This window comes from Salvelinus sp. IW2-2015, linkage group LG8 (genome assembly GCF_002910315.2).
Source record: "Salvelinus sp. IW2-2015 linkage group LG8, ASM291031v2, whole genome shotgun sequence".
NCBI classification, from domain to species: Eukaryota; Metazoa; Chordata; class Actinopteri; order Salmoniformes; family Salmonidae; genus Salvelinus; species Salvelinus sp. IW2-2015.
In genome coordinates this window covers 37,855,706-37,883,438 of record NC_036848.1, presented here as the reverse complement: position 1 = coordinate 37,883,438, position 27,733 = coordinate 37,855,706, and the positions used below count along the sequence as shown (strand labels likewise).

Sequence of the window (27,733 nt, the reverse complement as noted above, 5' to 3'; positions counted from 1 at the left end):
CCACGACCCATCTTCAATGCTCTTACTGAGGGAAGGAGGTTGTTGGCCAAGATCTCGCGATACATGGCCCCATCCATCCTCCCTTAATACGTGCAGTCGTCCTGTCCCCTTTGCAGAAAAGCATCCCAAAGAATGATGTTTCCACTCCGTGCTTACGGTGGGATGGTGTTCTTGGGGTTGTACTCATCCTTCTTCTTCCTCCAAACACGGCGAGTGGAGTTTAGACCAAAAAGCTCTATTTTTGTCTCATCAGACCACATGACCTTCTCCCATTCCTCCTCTGGATCATCCAGATAGTCATTTGCAAAACTTCAGACGGCCTGGACATGCGCTGGCTTTGGCAGGGACCTTGCGTGCGCTGCAGGATTTTAATCCATGACGGCGTAGTGTGTTACTAATGAATTTCTTTGAGACTGTGGTCCCAGCTCTCTTCAGGTCATTGACCAGGTCCTGCCGTGTAGTTCTGGGCTCATCCTCACCTTCCTCTAATCATTGATGCCCACAGGTGAGATCTTGCATGGAGCCCCAGACCGAGGGTGATTGACCGTCATCTTGAACTTCTTCCATTTTCTAATAATTGCGCCAACAGTTGTGCCTTCTCACCAAGCTGCTTGCCTATTGTCCTGTAGCACATCCCAGCCTTGTGCAGGTCTACAATTGTATCCCTGATGTCCTTACACAGCTCTCTGGTCTTGGCCATTGTGGAGAGGTTGGAGTCTGTTGGATTGAGTGTGTGGACAGGTGTCTTTTATACAGGTAACGAGTTCAAACTGGTGCAGTTAATACAGGTAATGAGTGGAAGAACAGGAGGCTTCTTAAAGAAAAACTAACAGGTCTGTGAGAGCCGGAATTCTTACTGGTTGGTAGGTGATCAAATACTTATGTCATGCCATAAATGCAAATTAATTACTTAAAATCATACAAATTGATTTTCTGGATTTTTGTTTTACATTCCGTCTCACAGTTGAAGTGTACCTATGATAAAAATTACAGACCTCTACATGCTTTGTAAGTAGGAAAACTGCAAAATCGGCAGTGTATCAAATACTTGTTCTCCCCACTGTATATGTTGATTCTACTTATAATACGTTACAGCGTGCACAAAATGATCACCAAACAGCCTTCCTGCATCACAGATCTCATATAAGGCATGTGATACTCTGCTCTCCACCGTCACAAAAACACACATAGAAGAATCAACCAAACCTCAACCATGACCTGCCCCTTCCTATTCTCTCCTGTGATAGGTGGACGACCTAAAGGCCAAGCTGGCCGCCCAGGAGGTGGAGCTCAAGCAGAAGAACGAAGATGCTGATAGGCTGATCCAGGTAGTCGGTGTGGAAACAGAGAAGGTGGGTGATACTGTTAACATTGGTGGTGGGGGGGGGGGGGGGGGTCGAGTTCCCCCCATAATTCCCCAAACAATGTATTGTCAAGTGCTTTGAGCATCTGGATATTGCAATCCACATTTTCTAAAGCATTCTTGTGAATCACTTTGAGACTTTGTGAGAAGCATTGCTGCATACTACAATAATTCCTACATCCTTTTTCTTTTGATCCATGACCAGGTGTCTAAAGAGAAGACTGTGGCGGATGAGGAGGAAGAGAAGGTGGCGGACATAGCGGTGGTGGTCACAGGGAAACAGAGAGACTGTGAGAAGGATCTGGCCAAGGCTGAACCAGCCCTCATAGCAGCACAGGAGGCCCTTAACACTCTCAATAAGGTGCACACACATGCATGCACACACAAACACACTCACCGTTTGATACCTCATGTGTTTCATTTCCACTATATCAGATTTGATCTGGAATTATGGTATTTTCCRCCAAAAATGTACTAAAATATTCACGGCTCAATGTCCAGCGGTCTCTTACTATCTAGCCCTGTAGCCGTTCTCTGTGGGTTTTATATGAGAGAGCTGTGGGATTCACTAAGCACCTGAGTGATTTAAGGTGTTCTGTGTTCACCCAACCATAACGGACATCTCTTTCCCAGCTAGGCTCCAGCTAGGCTACCCTCTAAAGACTCCAATTAGTAATCCCTGTTGTCTTCTTCTTCTTCTTCTCAAAGTCAGCAAACTGTTCCTATTTTTATAAACCTACTTTTTTTTTCTAGAATGCCCTGACTGAACTGCTGATTAATTGCTGATACCTACTTTATTGAAAAGTGTATTTACTYTGATACAGTATGTGGTTGTCGCCCCTATCTTAAGATGAATGCACTAACTGTGAGTCACTCTGGATAAGAGCACCTGTTAAATTACTAAAATATCATATAAATGTAACTGTAGTCCTTTGAATGAAATCCAGTTTTTCGTCTTTTTTTTATTCATCCTTCCCTTTGCACTGAATAACCTGGCAGAGGGGAAGTCCTTCAAGTGCATTCCAGTTTTTAATCTGTCATTGCCTCTATCCCTCCTTCTCATTTTTCATAATAGCCTGGTCAAGCGGATGTCCTCCAAATGCACTCTCTATTTCAATCCATTCTTCCTTCCCTCCATCTCTCCCTCCAGAACAACCTGACGGAGCTGAAGTCCTTTGGTTCTCCTGTGGTGGCTGTGACCAACGTGACCGCTGCGGTCATGGTTCTGATGGCCCCGGGTGGCCGGGTTCCTAAGGACCGTAGTTGGAAGGCTGCCAAGGTGATGATGGCCAAAGTAGATGCCTTCCTGGACTCCCTGGTCCATTTCAACAAGCAGAACATCCCAGAGTCCTGCCTCAAGGCCATACAGCCCTATCTACAGGTAGAGTACAGTCTTACCTACTGGTAGAGTACAGTCATACAGCCGACCTGCTGGTAGAGTACAGCCATGCAGCGTTACTTACTGGTACGGTCATACAGCCTTAACTACTGCTACAGTCATATAGCCTTACATACAGGTAGAGTACAGTCTTACCTGCTGGTAGAGTACAGTCATACAGCCCTATCTACAGGTAGAGTACAGTCTTACCTACTGGTAGAGTACAGTCATACAGCCCTATCTACAGGTAGAGTACAGTCTTACCTGCTGGTAGAGTACAGTCATACAGCCCTATCTACAGGTAGAGTACAGTATTACCTACTGGTAGAGTCACAGTCTACCTACTGGTAGAGTACAGTCATACAGCCTTACCTGCTGGTAGAGTACAGCCATGCAGCGTTACTTACTGGTACGGTCATACAGCCTTAACTACTGCTACAGTCATATAGCCTTACATACAGGTAGAGTACAGTCTTACCTGCTGGTAGAGTACAGTCATACAGCCTTACCTGCTGGTAGAGTACAGCCATGCAGCTTACCTACTGTAAAGTACAGTCATGCAGCGTTACTTACTGGTACGGTCATACAGCCTTACCTACTGCTATAGTCATATAGCCTTACATACTGGTACAGTCATACAGCCTTACCTACTGGTAGAGTACAGCCATACAGTCTTACCACTGGTAGAATACAGCCAACAGCCTTACCTGCTGGTAGAGTCATACAGCCTTACCTACTAGTACAGTCATACAGCCTTCTAGTACATTCATACAGCGCTTACCAACTGTTACAGTCATACAGCCTTACCAACTGTTACAGTCATACAGCCTTACCTACTGGTACAGTCATACAGCATTACCTACTGGTAGACTACAGTCATACAGCCTTACCTACTAGTAGACTACAGTCATACTGCCTTACCTACTGGTGACTACAGTCATATGCCTTATCTACTGGTAAAGGACAGCCATACAGCCTTGCATACTGGTGGATTACAACCATACAGCTTACCTACTGGTAGAGTACAGGCATACAGCCATACCTACTGGTAGAGTACAGTCATACATCCATACCTACGTGTAGAGTACAGCATACAGCCTTACCTACTGGTACAGTCACACAGCCGTACTACAGTACTGGCACAGTCACACAGGCGTACCTACTGGTACCGTCATACAGCCTTACCTACTGGTACAGTCACACAGCCTTACCAACTGGTACAGTCACACAGCCCTACTTATGGTACAGTCACACATGCTTACCTACTAGTACAATCACACAGCCCTAACTACTAGTCACTGTAGAGTACAGCCATACAGCCTTACCTACTATAATCATACAGCCTACCTACTAGCAGAATACAGCCATACAGCCTTACCTACTGGTAGAATACAGTCATACAGCCTTACCAACTGTTACAGTCATACAGCCTACCTACTGGTAAGACTACAGTCATACAGCCTTACCTACTGTGTACAGTCATACACATTACCTACTGGTAGACTACAGTCATACAGCCTTACCTACTAGTAGACTACAGTCATACTGCCTTACCTACTGGTAGACTACAGTCATACTGCCTTATCTACTGGTAAAGGACAGCCATACAGCCTTGCATACTGGTGGATTACAACCATACAGCTTTACCTACTGGTAGAGTACAGGCATACAGCCATACCTACTGGTAGAGTACAGTCATACATCCATACCTACTGGTAAGAGTACAGTCATACAGCCTTACCTACTGGTACAGTCACACAGCCGTACTACAGTACTGGCACAGTCACACAGGCGTACCTACTGGTACAGTCATACAGCCTTACCTACTGGTACAGTCACACAGCCTTACCAACTGGTACAGTCACACAGCCCTACTTACTGGTACAGTCACACATGCTTACCTACTAGTACAATCACACAGCCCTAACTACTAGGTCACTGGTAGAGTACAGCCATACAGCCTTACCTACTGGTATAATCATACAGCCTTACCTACTAGCAGAGTACAGCCATACAGCCTTACCTACTGGTAGAATACAGTCATACAGCCTTACCAACTGTTACAGTCATACAGCCTTACCTACGGGTACAGTCACACAGCCGTACCTACTGGTACAGTCACACAGCCGTACCTACTGGTACAGTCACACAGCCTTACATACTGGTACAGTCACACATGCTTACCTATTTGATTGAGAATAATTCAGTGATGATAGTATCATATTATCGTGATACTTTATTAAACCGTCTCTTGAGGAAGGTGGGAGTGCTGAATCTGTTGAGAGTACCCAAGAACTCAACATGCAAGACCAGTTGTACTTACCAGCTTGCATAACCTCGGACATGATGTCAAGCAGCACATTTTAATTGAACGTGTTAATCGTGTTCCTCCACCCCATGCCACTCTGCAGGACCCAGAGTTCCAGCCCGAACTAGTGGCCTCTAAGTCCAACGCTGCGGCGGGCCTCTGCTCCTGGGTCCTAAACATCGTCAAGTTCTACCAGGTGTTCTGTGAGGTGGAGCCCAAGAGACAGGCTCTGAGCAAGGCCAACGCTGAGCTGGCTGCAGCCCAGGAAAAACTCACAGTCATCAAGACCAAGATCAACGTGAGTTAACCTAACACTGATCAGGTTGAATCTGATTTAGAAACAGTTCTTAGACTTGGTTTCATGGTCCACTATATCATGGTATCAGATCTAATTACTCTAATTACCTAATAATAAATTGTATGTTTCTTTAAGGGAGTATAAAATACATTCTATTCAGAGGCTGTTATATGCATCAAGAAATACATCTCAAGATGACAATCCCAATAGCTGTAAATAATAGCTGTGAGTCAACGGCCTATTGTTTATTTGACATTCAGACCCTCATCCTCAGCAGCCTCTATGCAGTCCCTCGTTATGAAGTCAGATCATGTAGCAGCCCTGCCGTAGCAGCCGCCTTGCTGTCTGCCAACGTCCAACCCTGAAGAGATTCTAGTTTGGACTCCAATAAGTTCCAAATCCACTTTTTTCCGCCTGTCATTTGTTCAGCTGTCAGCCAAAGCATTTGTGTAGAAAATGGCTCATGAGCCAGGGGGAATTAGTAATCCTCAGTATCATATAATATGAACCTGTGTGTCTCCACCAATTAATTGTGTTTGTCCTTGTAATAACTGCCTCCGTATGCCTAATAAATCCTTTGTGGAGATTGATCACATTTCAGCAACTTTCAGCAACTTTTTGTTTCATCCGGAGTAGCTTGTCGTCGGGTAACAAGCATTTAGATTTTAACAAGTTTTATCTGTCTACTCACCAAGCAATCTCTCTCTCTCTGTCTCTCTTTCTCTCCTGTGTGTGTGTGTGTGTGTGTGTGTGTGTGTGTGTGTGTGTGTGTGTGTGTGTGTGTGTGTGTGTGTGTGTGTGTGACAGCACCTTAATGAGAACCTGGCCAAGCTGACAGCCAAATTTGAGAAAGCCACGGCCGACAAGCTCAAATGCCAGCAGGAGGCTGAGTCCACCACTCGCACCATCTCTCTTGCCAACCGCCTGGTGAGTTGGCCAGACGCACACACACACACACACACACACACACTTACCTGGGGGCATACACATCGCCTGCTGATCAGTATTCAGTAAGGAGATGTGTTGTGTTGACAGTGTGAGGGTGGTAATCTACATTATCCACTTGATGAGAGACAGGCCAACAAAGGAATAGAGGGATCAGCATTTTCTAAAAGTGTCAAACAACATTGTAATCATTATTGCTAAGTTAAGCTTATTATTTCCAAACCAGCTGTGTTCTATAACTTTATCACACTTCTATTCATTGATGTTATTGTAATTAAGACAGGCTACTGACGGTATACTTTTTTAATGAGTCTGCAGCTAGCAGGGTGCAGTGTGGGTAATCAATGTCACTCAGGGCAGAATGCTAATTGTAGAGCCTTAACTTTGACTTTTGTGTTAATCATGCCTTGGTATCAATATGAGATTTGAATGAAAATTCAAGATTCTTTTTAGAATCTTTTTATTTTATTTAACTAGGCAAGTCCGTTAAGAACAAATTCTTATTTACAATGACGGCCTACCCCGGGCCAAACCCAGACGACGCTGGGCCAATTTTGCGCCGCCCTATGGGACTCCCAATCACGGCCGGATGTGATGTACAGCCTGGATTCGAACCAGGGACTGTAGTGACGCCTCTGGCACTGAGATGCAGTGTCTTAGACRGCTGCACCACTTGAATTGTGATCTGTTTTGTCTCACTCCATGGTTATGTGTGGTGTTGTGTCCTGCCGTGTCACATTGTGTTGTGGTCTGTAGGTAGGTGGTCTGGCGTCAGAGAACGTGCGTTGGGCGGAGGCAGTGGAGAGTTTCAGACGTCAGGAGAGGACTCTGTGTGGGGACGTCCTCCTCATCACAGCGTTTGTCTCCTACCTGGGATACTTCACTAAGCGCTACCGACAGCAGCTCATGGACAACACCTGGAGACCATACCTCAGTCAGTTACAGGTGGGACAACGCACACACAGAGCCATATGCATACACACACACACACACACATAATAATCAACGTTTCTGTTTTCACATCATTGTAAAAGTGTTTACCATTCAGTTAATGAACATCCTGATAAGCAGCTGATGAATAGAATCAGAGCTGGACCAAAATCCCCCCCCCCCCCCCATGAATCTCGAAGAGGACGGTTGTCCACCCCTGATCCATGCCATTTCGATGCCTGTGGCTTCCATGCTTGTTACTAACCACCGTCCCCCATCCCACCTCCCCTCTCTCCCAGGTGCCCATCCCAGTGACCCCCGACCTGGACCCTCTGACCATGTTGATGGACGACGCTGACATCGCGGCGTGGCAGAACGAGGGCCTGCCGGCCGATAGGATGTCCACGGAAAACGCCACCATCCTCACTTCCTGCCAGCGCTGGCCCCTCATGGTGGACCCCCAGCTACAGGGCGTCAAGTGGATCAAAAACAAATACGGAGAGGATCTACGCGTCATCCGCATCGGACAGAGAGGGTGAGTCACAAGATGGCAGCTGTTCTGGAGAGAGATTTTGAAGAGGGTATATAATGGGCTCTCCTTGACAATCTTAATAGAGACCATAATTGCCTCCTTTATTGGGCAGAGTGGGTGAGAAAGACTTTACTCAGAATCACTTCCTGGTTTAATAAATTGCTATAACGATGTAGATTAAACATTTTCTTCAATGAAATTTCCACATCATTACCCATCACCGATAGTGCAGGAGACGGTTCAACAAGCACAGTACAAAAAGTCTTTAAAATATTGGGTAAAACTGATTAAGACGTAAGCTCTTTCTAGTGACAGTAAAACTCCTATTCACGGGTCTGTGTTGACTTTTGTGCATGTGTCTCTCAGGTATCTGGACTCCATAGAGAGAGCTCTGTCTGCTGGTGATGTGGTTCTGATTGAGAACCTAGAGGATACTGTAGACCCTGTTCTAGGGCCACTACTGGGGAGAGAAACCATCAAGAAGGGCAGGTGCGTGACTCTCTTAAGTGATTTCCAAAGCATTTTCCATCAAATCTGAAACCTGCTTTAAAATAAATGTGTCAGCCAGTTCCAGTAGGCTGAATCCTACCATGTGCATACCTACCTTGAACTGTCACTGTCATAAATTGAAGCGAGAAGTTCATTGACACATTTGAAATTTGAATTTATCCTAATACAGCATGACTTCAATCATCACACCTCCAACTACTCTCCTCTCCATCTACCTCTCCTCAGGTACATAAAGATAGGYGACAAGGAGTGCGAGTACAACCCCAGCTTTAGACTGATTCTCCACACTAAGCTGGCCAGCCCACACTACCAGCCCGAGCTCCAGGCCCAGTGTACCCTGATGAACTTCACCGTGACCAGGGACGGTCTGGAYGACCAGCTACTGGCTGCTGTGGTCAGCATGGAGAGGCCTGACCTGGAGGAACTCAAGGTGGGACACAATTAGCATTTCACCTTAGTCTATGATGATGGTCGTTAGCTAGGTTTCCATCCCCTCCCCAAAAATTTTTTTCAAGGGAATGATCAAATATTTGCATAACAAATATATGCACATTTTAACTGCGGAAGAGTGTTTCCTTCAAACTGACTGGATGGTTTTGTCACAAAAACTGTTGCAAAAAATTGCGAACTTGCCCAATCTCGTCTTGGTGCATGCTGGCTCTAACCAGAATAGAAAGAGGAGTGGGAGACCCCYGTGCACAACTGAGCAAGAGGACAAGTACATTAGAGTGTCTAGTTTGAGAAACAGAAGCATCACAAGTCCTCAACTGGCAGCTTCATTAAATAGTACCCACTCAACGTCAACAGTGAAGAGGCGACTCCGGGATGCTGGCCTTCTAGGCAGAGTTGCAAAGAAAAAGCCATATCTCAGACTGGCCAATAAATAGAAAAGATTAAGATGGGCAAAAGAACACAGACACTGGACAGAGGAACTCTGCCTAGAAGGCCAGCATCCCGGAGTCGCCTCTTCACTGTTGATGTTGAGACTGGTGTTTTGCGGGTACTATTTAATGAAGCTGCCAGTTGAGGACTTGTGATGCTCCTGTTTCTCAGACTATACACTCTAATGTACTTGTCCTCTTGCTCAGTTGTTGCTTCTTTAATCAGGACAACAGTTTCAGCTGTGCAAACATAATTGCAAACGCGTTTTCTAATGATCAATTAGCCTTTTAAAATGATAAACTTGGATTAGCTAACACAACGTGCCATTGGAACAGAGGAGTGATGGTTGCTGATAATGTGCCTCTGTACACCTATGTAGATATTCCATTAAAAATCAGCCGTTTCCAGCTACAATATTAATTTACAACATTAACAATGTCTACGCTGTATTTCTGATCAATTTGATGTTATTTTAATGGACAACAAATGTGCTTTTCTTTCAAAAACAAGGACATTTTTAAGCGACCCCAAACTTTTTTGAACGGTGTTGTGTGACGAGCATACATTACTGGAGGTGGGGAATCAATAGTGAGGATACTGTAGGAACATACAATGTGGCTCTGCCTCGGGTATCCAAACGAGCTCCAGACATTTACCAGTCAGACACTCAAACCAGTCAGGTTTCATTTAGTCTTTTCATCTTTCGTCTTCAGATACCATCTGAGAGTCACACTGTCAAGAGTTGAGCAGGGTTTGATGTCTCTTCTCCTTAGGTGTAACTAACAACAGATTCATCAACACTGACTAGAGTCAGCGACTTTCTGCAGCCTCTCATCATTATCTCGCTCCTCTTCTTTTAACAAAGTTTCGACATCACAAGCGGCTGCGTTAGAGCCCGCGGCGGCGAGCTCTTTGATTCCAAAAACAATCGTCAGACGCTTTGATTAGCGAGACGTTAACTGGAAGGGTGATAATTATTGGGCCCTGGGTCCATCACGTAGAGAATACTGTGTGTGTGTGTGTGTGTGCTCACATACGTCTGTCTGGTCTCCTCACTTAACTAGCCTCATCAACTGCATCTTGATGAGCAACTACTCAGCATTGTAATAATAATGTCGGTAAACTAGCCTGTCGCTTCAGTAACAACTCAGCATCACATCTCAAATGACACCCTATTCCCTACGCAAGTAGTTCACTATTTCTGACCAGAGTCAATGGGATGTCACCTTGAACTGTGTACCAAAATAGCACTCGCATTACATTTAAACTTCATCCTCTGGTTGGGAAAACGGTGTCATTTGAGATGCTTGGCTTGCCTTACAGTGTTGATGGTAATGAGAGTGGAGGGTTGTTATGTAGGGAGAGAGAATGGCCGACATGTGCAGTATCTGAATGCAGGTAACTGGAAGAAGGGTCTTGGTCAAAGCCCAGGAACTTAATGATGCCACATGCTCACAGCATCGACGATAACCAGGATCGGCTTTGTGTCCACGGCCGTTGGATATGGATGGCATGAAGCCTTTAGACAGGACAGTCACTGAAACACTGCTACTATCAGCATCCCTGTCCATCCCTCGCTTTCAGTAATACACACACACATGCACGCATACACACGCACACAGACTCTTGTCTTAATCTCCCTATCTCTTTCCCCCACTCTCTCCCCCCCACCGTATTAAACCAAATCAGAAAACCCAACTTTACTCAGAAACACATTCGGCTGACGGCAGTGTTTTGGGAGAGATCAGGAACTCTGATAATTGTAAAACTCAGTCAGCGGGTCGGAGCAGAGCGGAGTGGAGATTTACTGTAGCAGTGATTCTATTTACATCCAGTGGATTTCATTCAGCCTGCTGCTTGTTGGCATTGGGCCTCTGTAGGGAGGGTTTAATCAGACCTGTAGGCTTTCATCATCTGAAGACAAATCATTTTTAATAACCTGAAAACACACATGCACACACACACACACTCACACACACAGACGGGCACACTCACACACACACACACAGATGGGCACTTAACAAACACACACAGAGATGGGCACACACACACAGATGGGCACTTACAAACACACACAAGAGATGGGCACTTACAAACACACACAGAGATGGGCACTTACAAACACACACAGAGATGGGCACACACACACAGATGGGCACTTACAAACACAACACAGAGATGGGCACTTACAAACACACACAGAGATGGGCACTTACAAACACACACAGAGATGGGCACTTACAAACAACACAGAGATGGGCACTTACAAACACACACAGAGATGGGCACTTGCAAACACACACAGAGATGGGCACTTGCAAACACACACAGAGATGGGCACTTGCAAACACACACAGAGATGGGCACTTGCAAACACACACAGAGATGGGCATTACAAACACACACAGAGATGGGCACTACAAACCACACACAGAGATGGGCACTTGCAAACACACACAGAGATGGGCACTTGCAAACACACACAGAGATGGGCACTTGCAAACACACACAGAGATGGGCACACACACAAAGATGGGCGCACACACACACACACAGACGACACACACACAGACGGGCAGTTACAAACACACACACACAGATGGGCGCACGCACACAGAGATGGGCACAGACACCACACAGAGATGGGCACAGACACACCACAGAGTGGCACAGACCACACACAAGAGACGGCACACGCACACAACAGACAGGGCATGTACAAAACACAAACACACACAGAGATGGGCACAGACACACACACACACAGATGGGCACACACACACAGATGGGCACACACAAACGCACACAAAACGGCAGTGTTATTTTAAGCCGCCTGTGTGTCCCCTCAGCAAAACGCAGCGGAGAAGTGAAATGTGATTTAATGAAGCTTGTTTAATTAGCATTTCATGGAGATGGGAGGAGAGGAAGAAGAAGAAGAGGAAAAAGAGGGGAAGGAAAAGACGTGATGTGGAACTCTTATCTTTTTAATTAACGTTAAAAGTTAAGCGGGGTAAACGCGTGGCTAACTCCATGCACCTGCTATCCAAACAATTCCCAGTAGAATTTGTTTATTTGGTTATAACCTGTTCTGTGTTCCCCAGTAAACAACACGTTTCCTCTCTACTGACTGATAACAATCACAGTACTGATAGGAGCCTGTAAATAGAGCCTGTCTGTAGACCTGTTTATTGTCTCTGAATTAACTTCATGTCATTATTCCTCTAATGAGTTTAGAGTTTAGCTACTGAGCTGAATAGGATAGTTTGGATGCTGATTGGTTGATAGGCATTAGTTATTCATGATAATCCACGGGTAATAATATAATATATGCCATTTAGCAGACGCTTTTATCCATAGCATTTTAGTCATGCAAGCATACATTTTACATACGGGTGGTCATGGGAATTCGAACCCAGTACCCTGGCGTTATAAGCGCCATGCTTTACCAACTAAACTACAAAGGACCGTAATGCCTGATAACGGTTATATTTGAAATATTCCCTGTCCCATAGTTCAGCCAGACAATTCATAAACTTTATCTCCACTGGAATAAAGATGTTGCCAACTTTAGATGTTTTATTCAAACAGCGGGGGTTTGTATAAACCTTGCTGCGCTTTGCATTCACGTCGAGCCTAASAACAGCCCTAAACTGTGTGTTATTCTCGATAATCCATGGGTTCTCTTGCCTTATTGCTTAATGAACTCATCCAAAGTCCAGTTAAGAAGTGTCAAATGTCAACACTCCATTTTCAGAGAGGGGCACACCCATAGAAACCCCCTAACAATTCTAATAAGGCCTCCCACTCGTGAGCAGTGTTTTTGTGTGTGCGTACATGAGTGTGTGTCTGATACAGCCTAGGAGAATGGGAGAGAAAGAGAGCGATCCGTTTTCCATATTGCCTCACCAGGGCTGTTCACTGGCTCTCAGTAATCATCTGCCTGAAATGATAGATGTATTATCTCTTTTTAATCCCAATTAGGGATTTCTGCTATCTGGTTAATTGTTTGTTTTTCCCAGGCCGGGTAATTACGTGAACAATATGCCGACTGAGAACTAAACATTAATAACTGACTCATTAAAAACTGGGGGTGTTTTGATGTGGAGAGCTTTGCCCTCGTACAGTGGAAAGAGAGGGGAGACAGAAGAGAGGAGAAGGTCAAGGTCGTGGCGTGAACTCACAGGGCAAATTGCTTCACTTGAACCCCTCCTCCAATTATACATATACTTGTTTCTCCAATTATGTACCTCCAATTATATACAGTATGTCCTTGACACCATTCTTGTTACTGATTTGGAACACATTGGCATGTAATTGTTTTGGGACTAACTAGAATCAATCACCCAACCAGGTTACAGCTAAGAAGCAATCAGTAGAAGAGCAGGAAGACTGTGCAGGAAAGTTTTTTGGGGGGATGAAACGGCAGGAGGCCAAGCAGAGCGAAGGACAACGAAACAAGGGTCCTGTCTATCTTTGAAAAGTGAAAGTTTTGTGGTACCCTGGCATTTTAAAACAAAGGGTGTTAAAACCAAAGCATTGAGGCTTTCTCAGAAGGCCAGGTTCACCTCTCCATATGGTGTGCGATGATTAATACCCCTTAATCCAGGCCATGTGCAGGCATTCTGGAGTGTGTTTGTGTGTGTGTGTGTGTGTGGCCAAGCAGAGCGAAGGACAACGAAACAAGGGTCCTGTCTATCTTTGAAAAGTGAAAGTTTTGTGGTACCCTGGCATTTTAAAACAAAGGGTGTTAAAACCAAAGCATTGAGGCTTTCTCAGAAGGCCAGGTTCACCTCTCCATATGGTGTGCGATGATTAATACCCCTTAATCCAGGCCATGTGCAGGCATTCTGGAGTGTGTTTGTGTGTGTGTGTGTGTGTGTGTGTGTGTGTGTGTGTGTGATCCGTCCAGCGTCTGTCCGTGTGTTTGTGTTTGTTTGGTTTACCATCAAAGCCTGTGGATCCTGCAGCAGCATCGACTCTCTCATCAGACGGCAGCAGGGTGGTGGAAGTCTGTTGGCCGCTGCTTGATGTCCTCAGCCTTGAGAGGAAGACATTCTAATCCACCCCAGAGCCTCCTCTTCATCTATCGAGATAGCCCATGCAGAGACCATTGATTGCTTCTGCCTTTGAGGCATCCTTCAGTATGCCTGCGCGGAATGAAGCCCCCACCATCACCTTTAATGTGTGTTTATCTACCACCAGCAGTAATTAGTGTCCCGAATCAAGGATGGGCCACACGTAGTTCAACAGTGTTTCTAATCAAACATGACCATCGTCCAACCCTGAGCAACCCATCGCCCTTGGTGCCTTGTTTACCTCAAGGAACTTTCGAGGTTCGCCAAGGATAGAATAGAATAGACTAGAACTTTACTGTCCACCCTGAGAGCGACATTAGCATTTGGCTTCACCTCACGAGATAAAAGATYACCCCAGGTCAGCCGCTACGGAAGAGAGAGGATTTGTTTTAATGGCTATTTGGGTTTCTTTGAGTTTGTTAATCTTACCTTTTTGACCCTTGTGTGTAGAGTCTCTGTGTATTTTACTGCAATGTTTTATTTCATCTGTTTTAGTCCAATCTTTATTTGCCATTTGTTTATTTCTGTCTGTATGTTACTGTAGTGGAACCTGACGAAGCAGCAGAATGGTTTTAAGATCACGTTGAAGATCCTGGAGGACAACCTGCTGTCCCGTCTCTCCTCCGCCTCAGGGAACTTCCTGGGAGACACAGAGCTGGTGGAGAACCTGGAGATCACCAAACGCACTGCCGCAGAGATAGAGGAGAAGGTTCTCTCTCTTTTATTATCTCTATTTTTATCTCTGTCTGTTTCTGAGTCTCTGTCTCTCTCGCTTTCTCTCTTTCTAGCTTTCTTTCTTTCTCTCTCATCTCTGTGAAATAGCAGGAGAGGAGAAGATGGTTTTGGAGTTTAAGATGGTTTGAGTTAATATTGGAGCGGGTCTGGGTTGAAATATTTACGAGTATATAAGCCTGAGGTAGACTGCCATTAGGGTTTAGCTTGTGCTTAAACTGATTTGACGGGAGAGGGGAACCTATGCTCTCTGACATATACAGTTGAAGTCAGAAGTTTACATACACCTTAACCAAGTACATTTAAACTCAGTTTTTCACAATTCCTGATATTTAATCCTAGTAAAGATGTTCTGTTTTAGGTCAGTTAGGATAACCACTTTACTTTAAGAATGTGAAATGTCAGAATAATAGTAGAGAGAATGATTTATTTCAGCTTTTATTTCTTTCATCACATTCCCAGTGGGTCAGACGTTTACATACACTCAATTAGTATTTGGTAGCATTGCCTTTAAATTGTTTAACTTGGGTCAAATGTTTTGGGTAGCCTTCCACAAGCTTCCCACAATAAGTTGGGTGAATTTTGGCCCATTCCTCCTGACAGAGCTGGTGTATAACGGAATAGGTTCTAGGCTCTTGCTACGCACCACACGCTTTTTCACTTCTGCCACAAATTTTCTATATGATTGAGGTCAGGGCTTTGTGATGGACTCCAATATTGACTTTGTTGTCTTAAGCCAAACTTTGAAGTCATGCTTGGGGTACATTCGTCATTTGGAAGACCCATTTGCGACCAAGCTTTAATTTCCTGACTGATGTCTTGAGATGTAGCTTCAATATATCCACATAATTTTCTCCTCTCATAATGAACCTGTTTTGTGAAGTGCAACCAGTCCCTCCTGCAGCAAAGCACACCCACAAACTGATGCTGCCAGCCCCGCGTCGTCTTTTTCATGGTTGGGATGGTGTTCTGTGCTGCGGCTTGCAAGCGTTCCCACTTTTTCTCCAAACATAACGATGGTCATTATGGCCAAAACGTTCATTTTTGTTTCATCAGACAGAAGAACATTTCTCCAATAGTACGATCTTTGTCCCCCATGTGCATTGCAAAACCGTACTCTGGCTTTTTTTATGGCGGTTTTGAGCAGGTTGCTTCTTCCTTGCTGAGTGGGTCTTTCAGGGTTATGTTATATACTAGGACTCGTTTTAACTTGTGGATATAATGTACTTTGTACCGTGTTTCCTCCAGCATCTTCACAGAGCGTCTTTGTGTTTGTTCATGTGAATCTTGCACTTATACTTCATCCTACGCAGACAGTTACATTAAATCTCTCTGGCATACAGATCTCTTCCTGAGCGGCTCATGCGGCTTCGAGTCCCATGAGTGTTTATATACTTGCATACTATTGTTTGTACAGATGAAACGTGGTGTACCTTCAGTGTTTGGAAATTGCTCCCAAGGATGAACCAGACATATGGAGGTGTACACTATTTTTTTCTGAGGTCTGGATGATTTCTTTTGATTTCCATGATGTCAAGCAAGAGCACTGAGTTTGAAGGTAGGTCTTTGTATACAATACAGGTAACCTCATATTCCGACTGAAATTAGTTAAATGTAAATTTGCCTATCAGAAGCTTCGAAAGCCATGCCATCATTTTCTGGAATTTTCCAAGCTGTTTAAAGGCACAGTCAACTTAGTGTATGTAAACTTCTGACCCATTGGAATTGTGTGGAGTGGTTGAAAAACMAGTTTTAATGACTCCAACCTAAGTGTATTTAAACTTCCGACTTCAACTGTAGTATGCAAAGGTACGACAAAGCTAGACGTCTGCTCTCAATGCTACTGTACATTTACATTTAAGTCATTTAGCAGACGCTCTTATCCAAACCATAAGGAAGTGGGGATGTCGTACCTCTGCACCTTTTCGGAAAGATCCCGCTCTCTCGCTCTCTCTATCTCCAAATGAGGAGCTATTAGCAATGGTAATTTATTAACCTTTTACCGCAGTGGGCTAAATCAGGGTCACAGAGAGTGTTTCTTGGTAGTCTTAAACAAATCTACTTTGGAACAAAAMTATACACCTCACACACATGGTTATAGGCTTACAAAAAGAAGAACCTGCACCATGTCAGATAAAAAAAAATAACATTGACTTATGAAAAATATGAATAACATTCCACCCATGAGGCCACTAGAGCGTGATTTGGTCATTTGACTGCAGGAAAGGGTGATCTCCACCTCTAGAGACTACCCTACAGAGGTTTTTGAATACACAGTATATTGAGATACTGATGCAGAGCCTCCTGCTCACTGCTTACTGTACTCGCTTACTGTAGATCGAAACGTTGGCACAATCACAAATTGTGAAACTTGGCAAGTGAGCAGTAGAAAAGCTCTTCATTAGGCTCAAGGACACCGCTTAGAGACTGAGATGTGAGAGTGGATTCCTTTACAAAGTGCCACCACTTTGGTAATACTGGCGCAGTATGTTCAGTAAATGTGTGGCAACATATTTTTCACCTTCTCTATAGGCATGTTGAATTGGATCATTAAATTGGAATGGCTGCTTTGTTCAGTGGGAGATGGTGTTATTGTACTCTCTGTTATAATTTGCTCTAATTTCCCTGGCTGGTGAATGAATCCTATGTGTGTTTTACTTGCCTTTGTGTGTGTGTATTTACGCGTGTGTGTTTGCTGTGTGTGTATTGCAGGTTAAAGAAGCCAAGGTGACTGAGGCCAAAATCAACGAGGCGCGGGAGCACTATCGGCCTGCGGCAGCCCGAGCATCCTTATTGTACTTCATAATGAACGACCTCAATAAGATCCACCCAATGTACCAGTTCTCTCTCAAGGTACACCCACCTCTCTATTGACCTGACCTGTTATTGACACTCCCTAGTGAGCACACACACAGTTCACTGTTCTCTTTTTCTCTAGGTACTTTCTCTAATAACCCACCATGTTTCTCCCGGCCTCAGAGCTCCCCAGTGAGCTAAGTCTTTACCCACGCTGCTCTGTTTTCTGCCTTTTCCTCCATTAGCTTCCAGTGTTTTATGCTTTCTGCTCTTTGTGTTTGTCGCTTCCTAACGCTGTTATGCTTCACCTAATGTCCCTGCTATTGTCACCCTCCAAAGCACTGAGGAGTCATGGGGTGAGATATGGTTTGCAATCACACTGCTCTCTGCAGGTAGCTAGCCACCCTGGGCCAACTGTAGAGAGTTTAAAGGCCCAGTGCAGTCAAAAATGTGATGTTCCAATATTTGATATATATTTTCACACTATGAGGTTGGAATAATGCTGTGGCATTTTGAAAATGATGATGATGCCCTTTTAGTGTAAGAGCTGTTTGAAAAGGCCGACTGAAATTTCAGCCTGTTTTGGTGGGATGAAGTTTTGGCCTGCCTGGTGACATCAAAATTAGTTCGCCAATAAGAAAGAGTTACAAACCTCTCTTCCAATAACAGCAAATGTTCAGTTTTCCCCTCCCACTCAAACCACTCCCAATAAAATTCTTGCTTGACAAATTGCTCTTTCCTAAGAAGCTTTCTTTTACCCTGTTTTCTCCCCAATTTCGTGMTATCCAATTGGTAGTTACAGTCTTGTCTCATCACTGCAACTCCCGTATGGACTCGAGAGTCGAAGGTCGAGAGCTGTGCGTCCTCCGAAACACAACTCAACCGAGCTGCACTGCTTCTTGACACAATGCCCACTTAACCCGGAAGCCAGCCATGTCAGCGTGCAGTGCGCCCGGCCCGCCACAGGAGTCGCTAGTGCGCGATAGGATAAAGACATCCCTGCCGGCCAAACCCTCCCCTAACCCAGACAACGCTGGGCCAATTGTGCGCCGCCCCATGCGTCTCCCGGTCGCGGCCTGGACTCTAACCCAGAATCTCTAGTAGCACAGCTAGCACTGCGATGCAGTGCCTTAGACCACCGCACCACTCGGGAGCCCCTCTTTTTGACAATTTTAAGTGAAAACAATCACAGTAAGGTACTTAATTGTTACCCAGAAATGATTTGATATTGAGATAAAAACGGCTGCATTGGACCTTTCATCAGATGAAATGTCTCTGCTGTAGATAAAACGCACAGGGCAGACCCATATATTTTAAATACAGTCTGTTGTACAATTGCCAGCCAGCTCGTACTTTAGATATGTTTCAMGAAATAAKTCATTTGGGTTCTAGAAGTGTGTCTGCTATCCATTGTGTTTTWATGCTCCAGGCGTTCAGTGTGGTGTTCCAGAATGTTCTATCCATAGTGTTTCTTATCCTAGGCAGTACTGAGTCTGTTCTATCCATTGTGTTTCTATGCTACAGGCGTTTAGTGTAGTGTTCCAGAAAGCGGTACTGAAGGCCCAGGCAGACGAGGTGTTGAAACAGAGAGTGTCTAACCTGATAGACAGCATCACTGTCCAAGTGTTCCAGTATACCACCAGAGGCCTATTCGAGTGTGATAAACTCACATACATCGCACAGCTCGTCTTCCAGGTACACAGAAAGTCAGAGTTCAAAGTTCAATAAAAGCTTTATTGTACATTTTTGGTCAAATAGAAATGTTTTTACATGTCATTACACAGTGACGAATATTAGGTACATGTGATCATTGCCCTTTAAAACTGTGGAGGTCTCCTTTTTTGTCTTTAAAAAAGAACAATATAGGAATGAATGTTATTTTGACAGTATATGTTTTTTGTCATTGTGAACCCAGATCCTGTTGATGAATAAGGAGATCAACCCTACAGAGTTAGATTTCCTGCTGAGGTATCCCGTCCAACCAGGAGTGAGCTCTCCTGTCGACTTCCTGTCCAACCATTCCTGGGGCGGTATCAAGGTGAGACAAACAGGAAGTGAAGATGTCAGACCTTCACAGTTGAGGTTGAAGACGCTTCTAACCACAGATCTAAGATCAGTTTACCCCACAAAAGCCAAACCTTTACCATCAGGGGACAACATGCTACTTTAAATCAGTGTCTAGGGGTAAATTCATCCTACTACATACTTTAGAACAAACCATCCACTGACTATCCTTGTCATTTACGTATGACTGAACTCTCCTTTTCCCCTGTAGTTATTTTAGCACTTAGTCTGTTTCCACTCCATAACTCAGTACATCTGTGGAAGATAACAGAACATAATGGGTACAGTGAAGTCTACTTCCACTACAATAAAGCAACCWTGGTCCTCCAGTACCCCCAACAGTACACATTTTTATTGTAACCCTGGACAAGCACACTTGATTCAACTTATTAACTAATCATCAAACCTTCGATCGAATCCGGTGTGTTTGTCCAGGGCTCCAACAGAAATTTGAACTGTTGGGGGTACTGGAGGACCGGAGTTGGGAAACACTGCAAAAGAGCATTACCGCTAAAACATGAAATAATAAAGGCATGCCATTCTTTTTACAAAATTGTTCATTTGAGAAGTTGCTGCCTCTCAAGGGTTCACTACTCTCACATATCTATTAGGTGAAATACCACATTGTGCCACCACAGCGGCAAGATTTGTGACCTGTTGCCACAAGAAAAGGGCAACCAGTGGTGCACAAACACCATTGTAAAAGGGGGAGTGCGAGAGAGAGAGGGAGAGAGAGAGATCTTTCCGAAAAGGTGGGGGGCTACGACGTCCCCACTTGCTCAGGGTTTACAGTAGCGTTGAGAGCAGACGTCTGGCTACTGTACGCCAGAGAGCATAGTTCCCCCTCCCATCAAATCAGTTGATGTACAAGCTAAACCCTAATGGCAGTGTACCTCAGGCTTTCGTACTCATAAATATTTCAACCCGGACTCTCTCCACTATTAATGATCCTAAACTCCAAAACCATCTTCTCCTCTCCTGCTATTCCACAGAGATGTCGGTCTTGGTACCATTAATTGAATTCACTCACTCTGGTTCTTATCGCGGTTAGGAACATAATCAGTTGGAGAGGATGAGATCCTGTGATAGTGCCTGGTGGCCGTGGCCCTCTTAGATGATATTAGAAAGATGGGGAGGAAGCCACATGGGGCTGTAGTATTCTCTCCTCACCTGAGATTCTGCCAACCCAGATACTGGTAATTAACTAAGTGGAGGAGTTGGAGTGACTTCATCTTAGATCATTAAGGGCCGTGGTGTGTATTTCCGGGGAAGGAGTTGTGATGTTCTTCGATAGGACCTTGACTTGATTGACAGAGACTGAGAGGACAGGTGTTTGCGTGTGCCTGTGTGTGTGTGTGTGTAGGTGCATGCGACCATCGGCGTGTGTGTGACATTCAGAGCACTCTGTGAGGCCACTGTTTTTCAGAGATCCAAAGCTGAGATAAGAACAAATGCTGTCAGATAAAAGTCTAGAGTATGTGCCAGGTTTGTGCTGCCGAAGCATATTCCCCTTTTCTACCCGCCGTTATAAACAGCCTAATGTCTACTCAGCACTATGGTTTGAATAAATACAACTCATATTGGCGTAAGAGAAGATAAGCACTGTCTTATTATGCGACTTTTCCAACCCAAACTTTTCTCCTTTGTGGCACTTATATGAGGTAAATAATAAGAGCAAATAACCATTTGTTCATCCTTAGAAAGGTTTCAGAGCCGGTGGGAAAATACTGTGTATATGAATTAACCCCTGCCTATATGTACATACAGTATCTACCTCAATTACCACGTATCCCTGCACATTGATATTGTTATGGTACTCCTTGAATATAGCTTTATTCCTGTGTTTTATTTCTCATATGTTTTATATTTTCTTTATTATTTAACTCTGTATCATTGGGGAAGAGCTTGTAAGTAAGCATTTCACTGTAAGGTATACACCTGTGGTATTCGCCGCATGTGACAAATACAATCTTATTTTATTTTATGAGAACAAGAAAATGCATTCCAGTTTTGTATACATGGTTACTTTGGATGAGGGACTGTATATCTATGAATTAATCTATATTCACCAGAGTTGTAGTTTCTGGCAAATGTTTAATGCATATTTTTTTGTGTCCGCTTTCCTCTTGTACATTCATCCCTCCATCCCAGTCTCTGTGTTCCATGGACGAGTTCCGTAACCTGGACCGGGACATGGAGGGTTCGGCCAAGCGTTGGAAGAAGTTTGTGGAGTCGGAGTGTCCTGAGAAGGAGAAGTTTCCTCAGGAGTGGAAGAATAAGAGTTCCCTACAGAGACTGTGTATGATGAGGGCCATGAGGCCTGACCGCATGACCTACGCTGTGAGGTGAAAGGTCAAATACCTTACCCTCTGACCTACTGTTAGAGGATATACAGTACAACTGTGGTTCTGTTTTTTTTGTGAGGATATCTTTTGAATTTCCCTGTCCCACCAATGAACAAACAATAATATAATGTAAACAGCTAACATTCAACCCAGTGAGCTAACATTTAACCAAGTGGCCATTGACCACAGCTACAGTATGTAATAGTTATTTCATAGAAAAGTAATAAATACAAAATTTGTATGAGTGCATTTTCAACTTTTAAACTAACCACCATAAGCTATGAGCAGTGCTCTGCAGTACGAATGTGTATTATGTACAGATAACTACCAAAATAAAGGAAACATTTACTCAAGTGTTTCCTTTATTTGGGCAGTTACGTGTACCGTACCAGTTAAGAGTTTAGACACACCTACTCATTCAAGGGTTTTTCTTTATTTTTACTATATTGTAAAATAATAGTGAAGACATCAAAACTATGAAATAACACATATGGACTCATACAGTATCCAAAAAAGTGTTAAAGAAATCAAAATATATTTGAGATTTGAGATTCTTCAAAGTAGCCACCCTTTGCTTTGATGACAGCTTTGCAAACTCTTGGCATTCTCTCAACCAGCTTCACGAGGTAGTCAACTGGAATGCATTTCAATTAATAGGTGTGCCTCGTTAAAAGTGAATTTGTGGAATTTCTTTCCCTCTTAATGCGTTTGAGCCAGTCAGTTGTGTTGTGCCAAGGTAGGGGTGGTATACAGAAGATAGCCCTATTTGGTAAAAGACCAAGTCTATATTATGGCAAGAACAGCTCAAATAAGCAAAGAGAAATGACAGTCCATCATTACTTTAAGACATGAAGGTCAGTCAATGCGGACAATTTCAAGAACTTTTAAAGTTTCAAGTGCAGTCGCAAAAACCATCAAGCGCAATGATTAAACTGGCTCACGAGGACCGCCACGGGAAAGGAAGACCCAGAGTTACCTCTGCTGCAGAGGATAAGTTAGTTACCAGCCTCAGAAATTGCAGCCCAAATAAATGCTTCACAGAATTCAGAAAGTAACAGACATATCTCAACATCAACTGTTCAGGTCAAATTGCTTCATGGTCGAATTGCTGCAAAGAAAATACTACTAAAGGACACCAATAAAAAGAAGAGACTTGCTTGGGCCAAGAAACATGAGCTATGGACATTAAACCGGTGGAAATCTGTCCTTTAGTCTGATGAGTCCAAAGTGGAGATTTTTGGTTCCAACCTTTGTCTTTGTGAGATGCAGAGTAGGTGAACAGATCATCTCTGCATGTGTGGCTCCCACCGTGAAGCATGGAGGAGGAGGTGTGATGGTGTGGGGGTGCTTTGCTGGTGACACTGTGATTTATTTAGAATTCAAGGCACACTTAACCAGCATGGCTACCACAGCATTCTGCAGCGATACGCCATCCCACCTGGGTCTGCGCTTAGGCTGTATAAGGGATATCACCTCKAGGCTGTATAAGGGATATTTGACCAAGAAGGAGAGTGATGGAGTGCTGCATCAGATGACCTCAACCCAATTGACATGGTTTGGGATGAGTTGGACCGTAAAGTGAAGGAAAAGAAGCCAAAAATTGCTCAGCATATGTGGGAACTCCTTCAAGACTGTTGGAAAAGCATTCCAGGTGAAGCTGGATGAGAGAATGCCAAGAGTGTGCAAAGATGTCATCAAGGCAAAGGGTGGTTACTTTGAATATTCTAAAATCTAAAATACATTTTGATTTGTTTAACCCTTTTTTGGTTACTACATGATTCCATATGTGTTATTTCATAGTTTTGATGTCTTCACTAGTATTCTACAATGTAGAAAATAGTAAAAATAAAGAAAAGCCCTTGAATGAATAGGTGTGTCCAAACTTTTGACTGGTACTGTATGTATTGAACATATATCATCATGTCTCCCCACAGAGATTTTGTGGAGGAGAAGCTGGGGAGTCAGTATGTGGTTGGCAGGTCGCTTGACTTTGCTGTGTCCTTTGAGGAGTCTGGTCCCGCCACACCCATGTTCTTCATCCTCTCTCCTGGAGTAGACCCACTGAAGGATGTGGAGAAACATGGTAATGGAGTCACCTACACTGTTAACACCAATGTGCTGTCATTACTCAAAAATGTTGAGGAAACTCGTTGCACTTAATATCAAATCAAATTGTATTAGTCACATGCGCCGAATACAAGTTCCATACACCTTACAGTGAAATGCTTACTTATGAGCCCCTAAGCGACAGTGCAGTTTCAAAAATATATCCGAGTACAGTTATTTAAAATGTTTTTGTAGTCATTACTCTGCTGTGACTTTGGGCTAATTCATATTTTAGATAATTTACTGATTAATTACTGGAATAATTCAGTGATTTGATTGATTTAATTTGGTTATTCTCTCCAGATGAATCATTAACCGTTATAGTGTGTCACGATCGTMTGGAGGAGAGACGGACCAAAACGCAGCATGTGGAAAATAAGCCATCTTCTTTTATTTTACTACGAAGATGAACATGAAACGAAACACTATTACAAACTATACAAAAACAACAAAGAAGCTATAAACGTAGTGCACACACACACACACGCTACAAACGTTCAACATAGACAATTCCCCACAACCAGCTAAAGCCTATGGTTGCCTTAAATATGGCTCCCAATCAGAGACAACAATAACCAGCTGTCTCTAATTGAGACCCAATTCAGGKAACCATAGACTTTCCTAGATACCTACACTCAACCATAGACACAGCTAGACTACTKTACTAAACATAAACCCAACTACTCTAATAAACCCCCTAAACCTTACAACCACCCTAGACACTACAAAAACCACATACATTCCCCATGTCACACCCTGACCTAACCAAAATAATTAAGAAAACAAAGAATACTAAGGCCAGGGCGTGACATAGTGTTAATACTATCACAATATCATTTTACTATCGTCGAGCTCTGGAACCTCAAGAACCCGATCACTCGCAAAATAACTTAATGCCACAAATAGTTAATTCAATGTTTTATTTACTAGACTAAATAAGTTGGAAATTAGGTAGTTAACAAAATACAATATCAAAGCAGGGTATAATGGGAATCAATACAGTTATTGAGGTGAGAGTCTCAGGTCCATATAAATGAATTTCCGTATTCATCTAAGGCAAGTACAATAGTACATTCACAAGACTTTTGAGGATGATATGGTCTTATTAATTGAAAGAGAAAAAGTGATTTGGCTATATCATTATCATAGGCTTTCACAACTGTGAAATTATAGAGAGCTTCACCAACCACGAAAAAGACAATGGGCTAGGCTACCAGTTAGCATCCGATGTGGACAATGCCAGGACAGCATTGAACATGGGCTTGTAAATTAGACCTGCCGTCTTGCAATTACTCAATGACTTCCACGAAGTTTCACACACAACGCCACTTTATATCGATAATGTAACAGGGCAAATGACTTGTATGTCATTGTTGCCTCTCAGTTGGGATTATGTTATGATGGGATGAAAATGGGATTGGATGGTTGGCCAAGTCTCTCACAACAGTAGTCGATGAGGCCAGTGGACTGAAAATAGCTCACAGCCGAAGGAGTGAGATCTCTCTCAGTTCTCAGTCCAGGAAAGTCAATTATATTAGAGAACTTCCATACAGTGAATTCTTCCTTTGGTCCAGCCGGGATGGATTGCAAACACAGTCAGTTAGTCTCCAAGGCAAACAGTGCGTTTGCAGGATCCCCTCTGGGATGATTTCTTCCGTCTAAGTATGATAGGAAAAGTTGATCGGAGTTTGGTTTCCAAGGAGATGGGATCACTCATGGTGTGGCCTCACCTTGAAGAAACTTGATCTCCTCATCTGTTTGCAAATCCTGTAATTTATAGGGATACTCATAGGGCTCTGATGACCGGACATGGCGTCACGAGATCACCCCGTTGATTCTAGATATTCAACATCTCTGTTCTTATGGACAAACCTGAGATTTCCTCATAAGTGTCCACAGCATGTTTCTACTGCACAAAACAGTTTAACAATCTCTAGGATGAAGTACGTAGCCTGTAGGTACCAAACAGTATATTGGTAAAATGCATCTGTTCTTTGTTTCAGAAGAATACCTGTTATAACCATTTTAATGACATAGAAGAATCAGAAGAAAATTCTCACATTATGCTTCAAGTTATATCAACATGTATGAGTTTTTCAGTTTAATACATTGTTAAGGAAACGTGTTTAAATGTCCTTGCGCCATTTTCCCTTTGTCACAAAGTGTAAAAGTTAATCTCCTCCCTTGCAATACACATCTCTTGGCACTCTAAAGCCTGGCTGGTTGTTTACCTAGTAACACACAAGGCGGTCTGCTGACTTGCTGAAGGCGACTGTTTTCTGTCTTTCTGACCCCCCTCAGGGCCACTCACATTGTAAAAGGAGAAGAGGGAGAGGAGTTTATTTGTCTTGTGATAGCTTGTAAGAGGGCGGCGCCACCACGAACAGAACTGTAAATCTTGCCCTGGAATGTGGGACTTAAGGGATATCTTTTCTTCATCATCCCCCTCGTTGGCTCTCGTTACAACAACTCAAACATGTAGGGGGTCCTGATTTAAGTTGTATCAGCCTGAAATTTACTAAGCCACGCCTCCAATATAATTTTCCACTGTGCCTTGCCTTTTCGAGTGAATTGTAGAGTTACCACCCATGACTGTATTTGTTAGTAACAGGGACATGGTTGTGGAATTCGTTCATTTTCAGTCCTGTGGCTTTCACCAAGTGAGTTCCTAGGCGAATATTAACATTATAATTAAACTCTTTATGACATTACATTTATCATTAAGGCCATATTACGAGGCTTAGCTTTACCCTAATACAGTGGCCTGGAATTCATGGTTTACAGGCCACATCAGGCCTGCAAGTAACTTTTCCAAAATATATATCCTGGTTGAACGATTTCCAGGAATCGTCCAACCGGGATATCTGGAAAACATTGGGAAGTTTACCAGAATTTTGCAACCCTATCTGCAAGTCACCTTATGCTGGCTTGCAAAGTGGTGTAATTCCTATTGGAATCTAGCCAGAGTTATCCAACAGTTGGAAGATATCCAACAGTTGGAATTTTATTCACCCGCAACCTGCAGTCATAATGACTGCCAGGGTTAGGAACAGTGTTAGGAGACTGCTAAGTAAGCCATTTACAGTGGAACAAACCTTTCAGTAATGGGTGCGAAAAATCTAACTAACTGATTGGATTAGTTTTGAAAATGTATATTATTTATCTTTTGTAGCATAAGATTAACCAATGAATCACTCCATGTACAGTGCATTTGGAAAGTATTCAGACCCCTTAACTTTTCCACATTTTGTTACGTTACAGCCTTATTCTAAAATTGATTAAATTACATTTTTTCCTCATCAATCTCCACACAATACCCCATAATGACGAAGTGGAAACAGGTTTTTAGAAAATTTGGCAAAACAAATATTTTAAAAAAAATACAGAAATACCTTATTTACATATTCAGACCCTTTGCTATGAGACTCGAAATTGAGCTCAGGTGCATCCTGTTTCCATTGATCATCCT

At 43.4% G+C, this 27,733-nt stretch overlaps 1 protein-coding gene across 1 annotated transcript in view; it reads left to right on the top strand.

Annotated features, from left to right (window-relative positions):
- Positions 1-27,733, top strand: part of dnah9 (dynein, axonemal, heavy chain 9) — a 127,410-nt gene that overhangs the window by 73,782 nt on the left and 25,895 nt on the right. Inside the window, exons 53-67 of the mRNA XM_023993787.2 lie at positions 1,248-1,352; positions 1,569-1,724; positions 2,514-2,744; positions 5,153-5,347; positions 6,155-6,274; positions 7,049-7,237; positions 7,522-7,757; positions 8,121-8,243; positions 8,490-8,694; positions 14,766-14,930; positions 17,666-17,806; positions 19,274-19,444; positions 19,665-19,787; positions 21,965-22,158; positions 24,093-24,241. Of these exons, the coding sequence (XP_023849555.1) occupies positions 1,248-1,352; positions 1,569-1,724; positions 2,514-2,744; positions 5,153-5,347; positions 6,155-6,274; positions 7,049-7,237; positions 7,522-7,757; positions 8,121-8,243; positions 8,490-8,694; positions 14,766-14,930; positions 17,666-17,806; positions 19,274-19,444; positions 19,665-19,787; positions 21,965-22,158; positions 24,093-24,241 (2,503 nt within the window). The remainder of the gene's footprint in view (positions 1-1,247; positions 1,353-1,568; positions 1,725-2,513; positions 2,745-5,152; positions 5,348-6,154; positions 6,275-7,048; positions 7,238-7,521; positions 7,758-8,120; positions 8,244-8,489; positions 8,695-14,765; positions 14,931-17,665; positions 17,807-19,273; positions 19,445-19,664; positions 19,788-21,964; positions 22,159-24,092; positions 24,242-27,733) is intronic.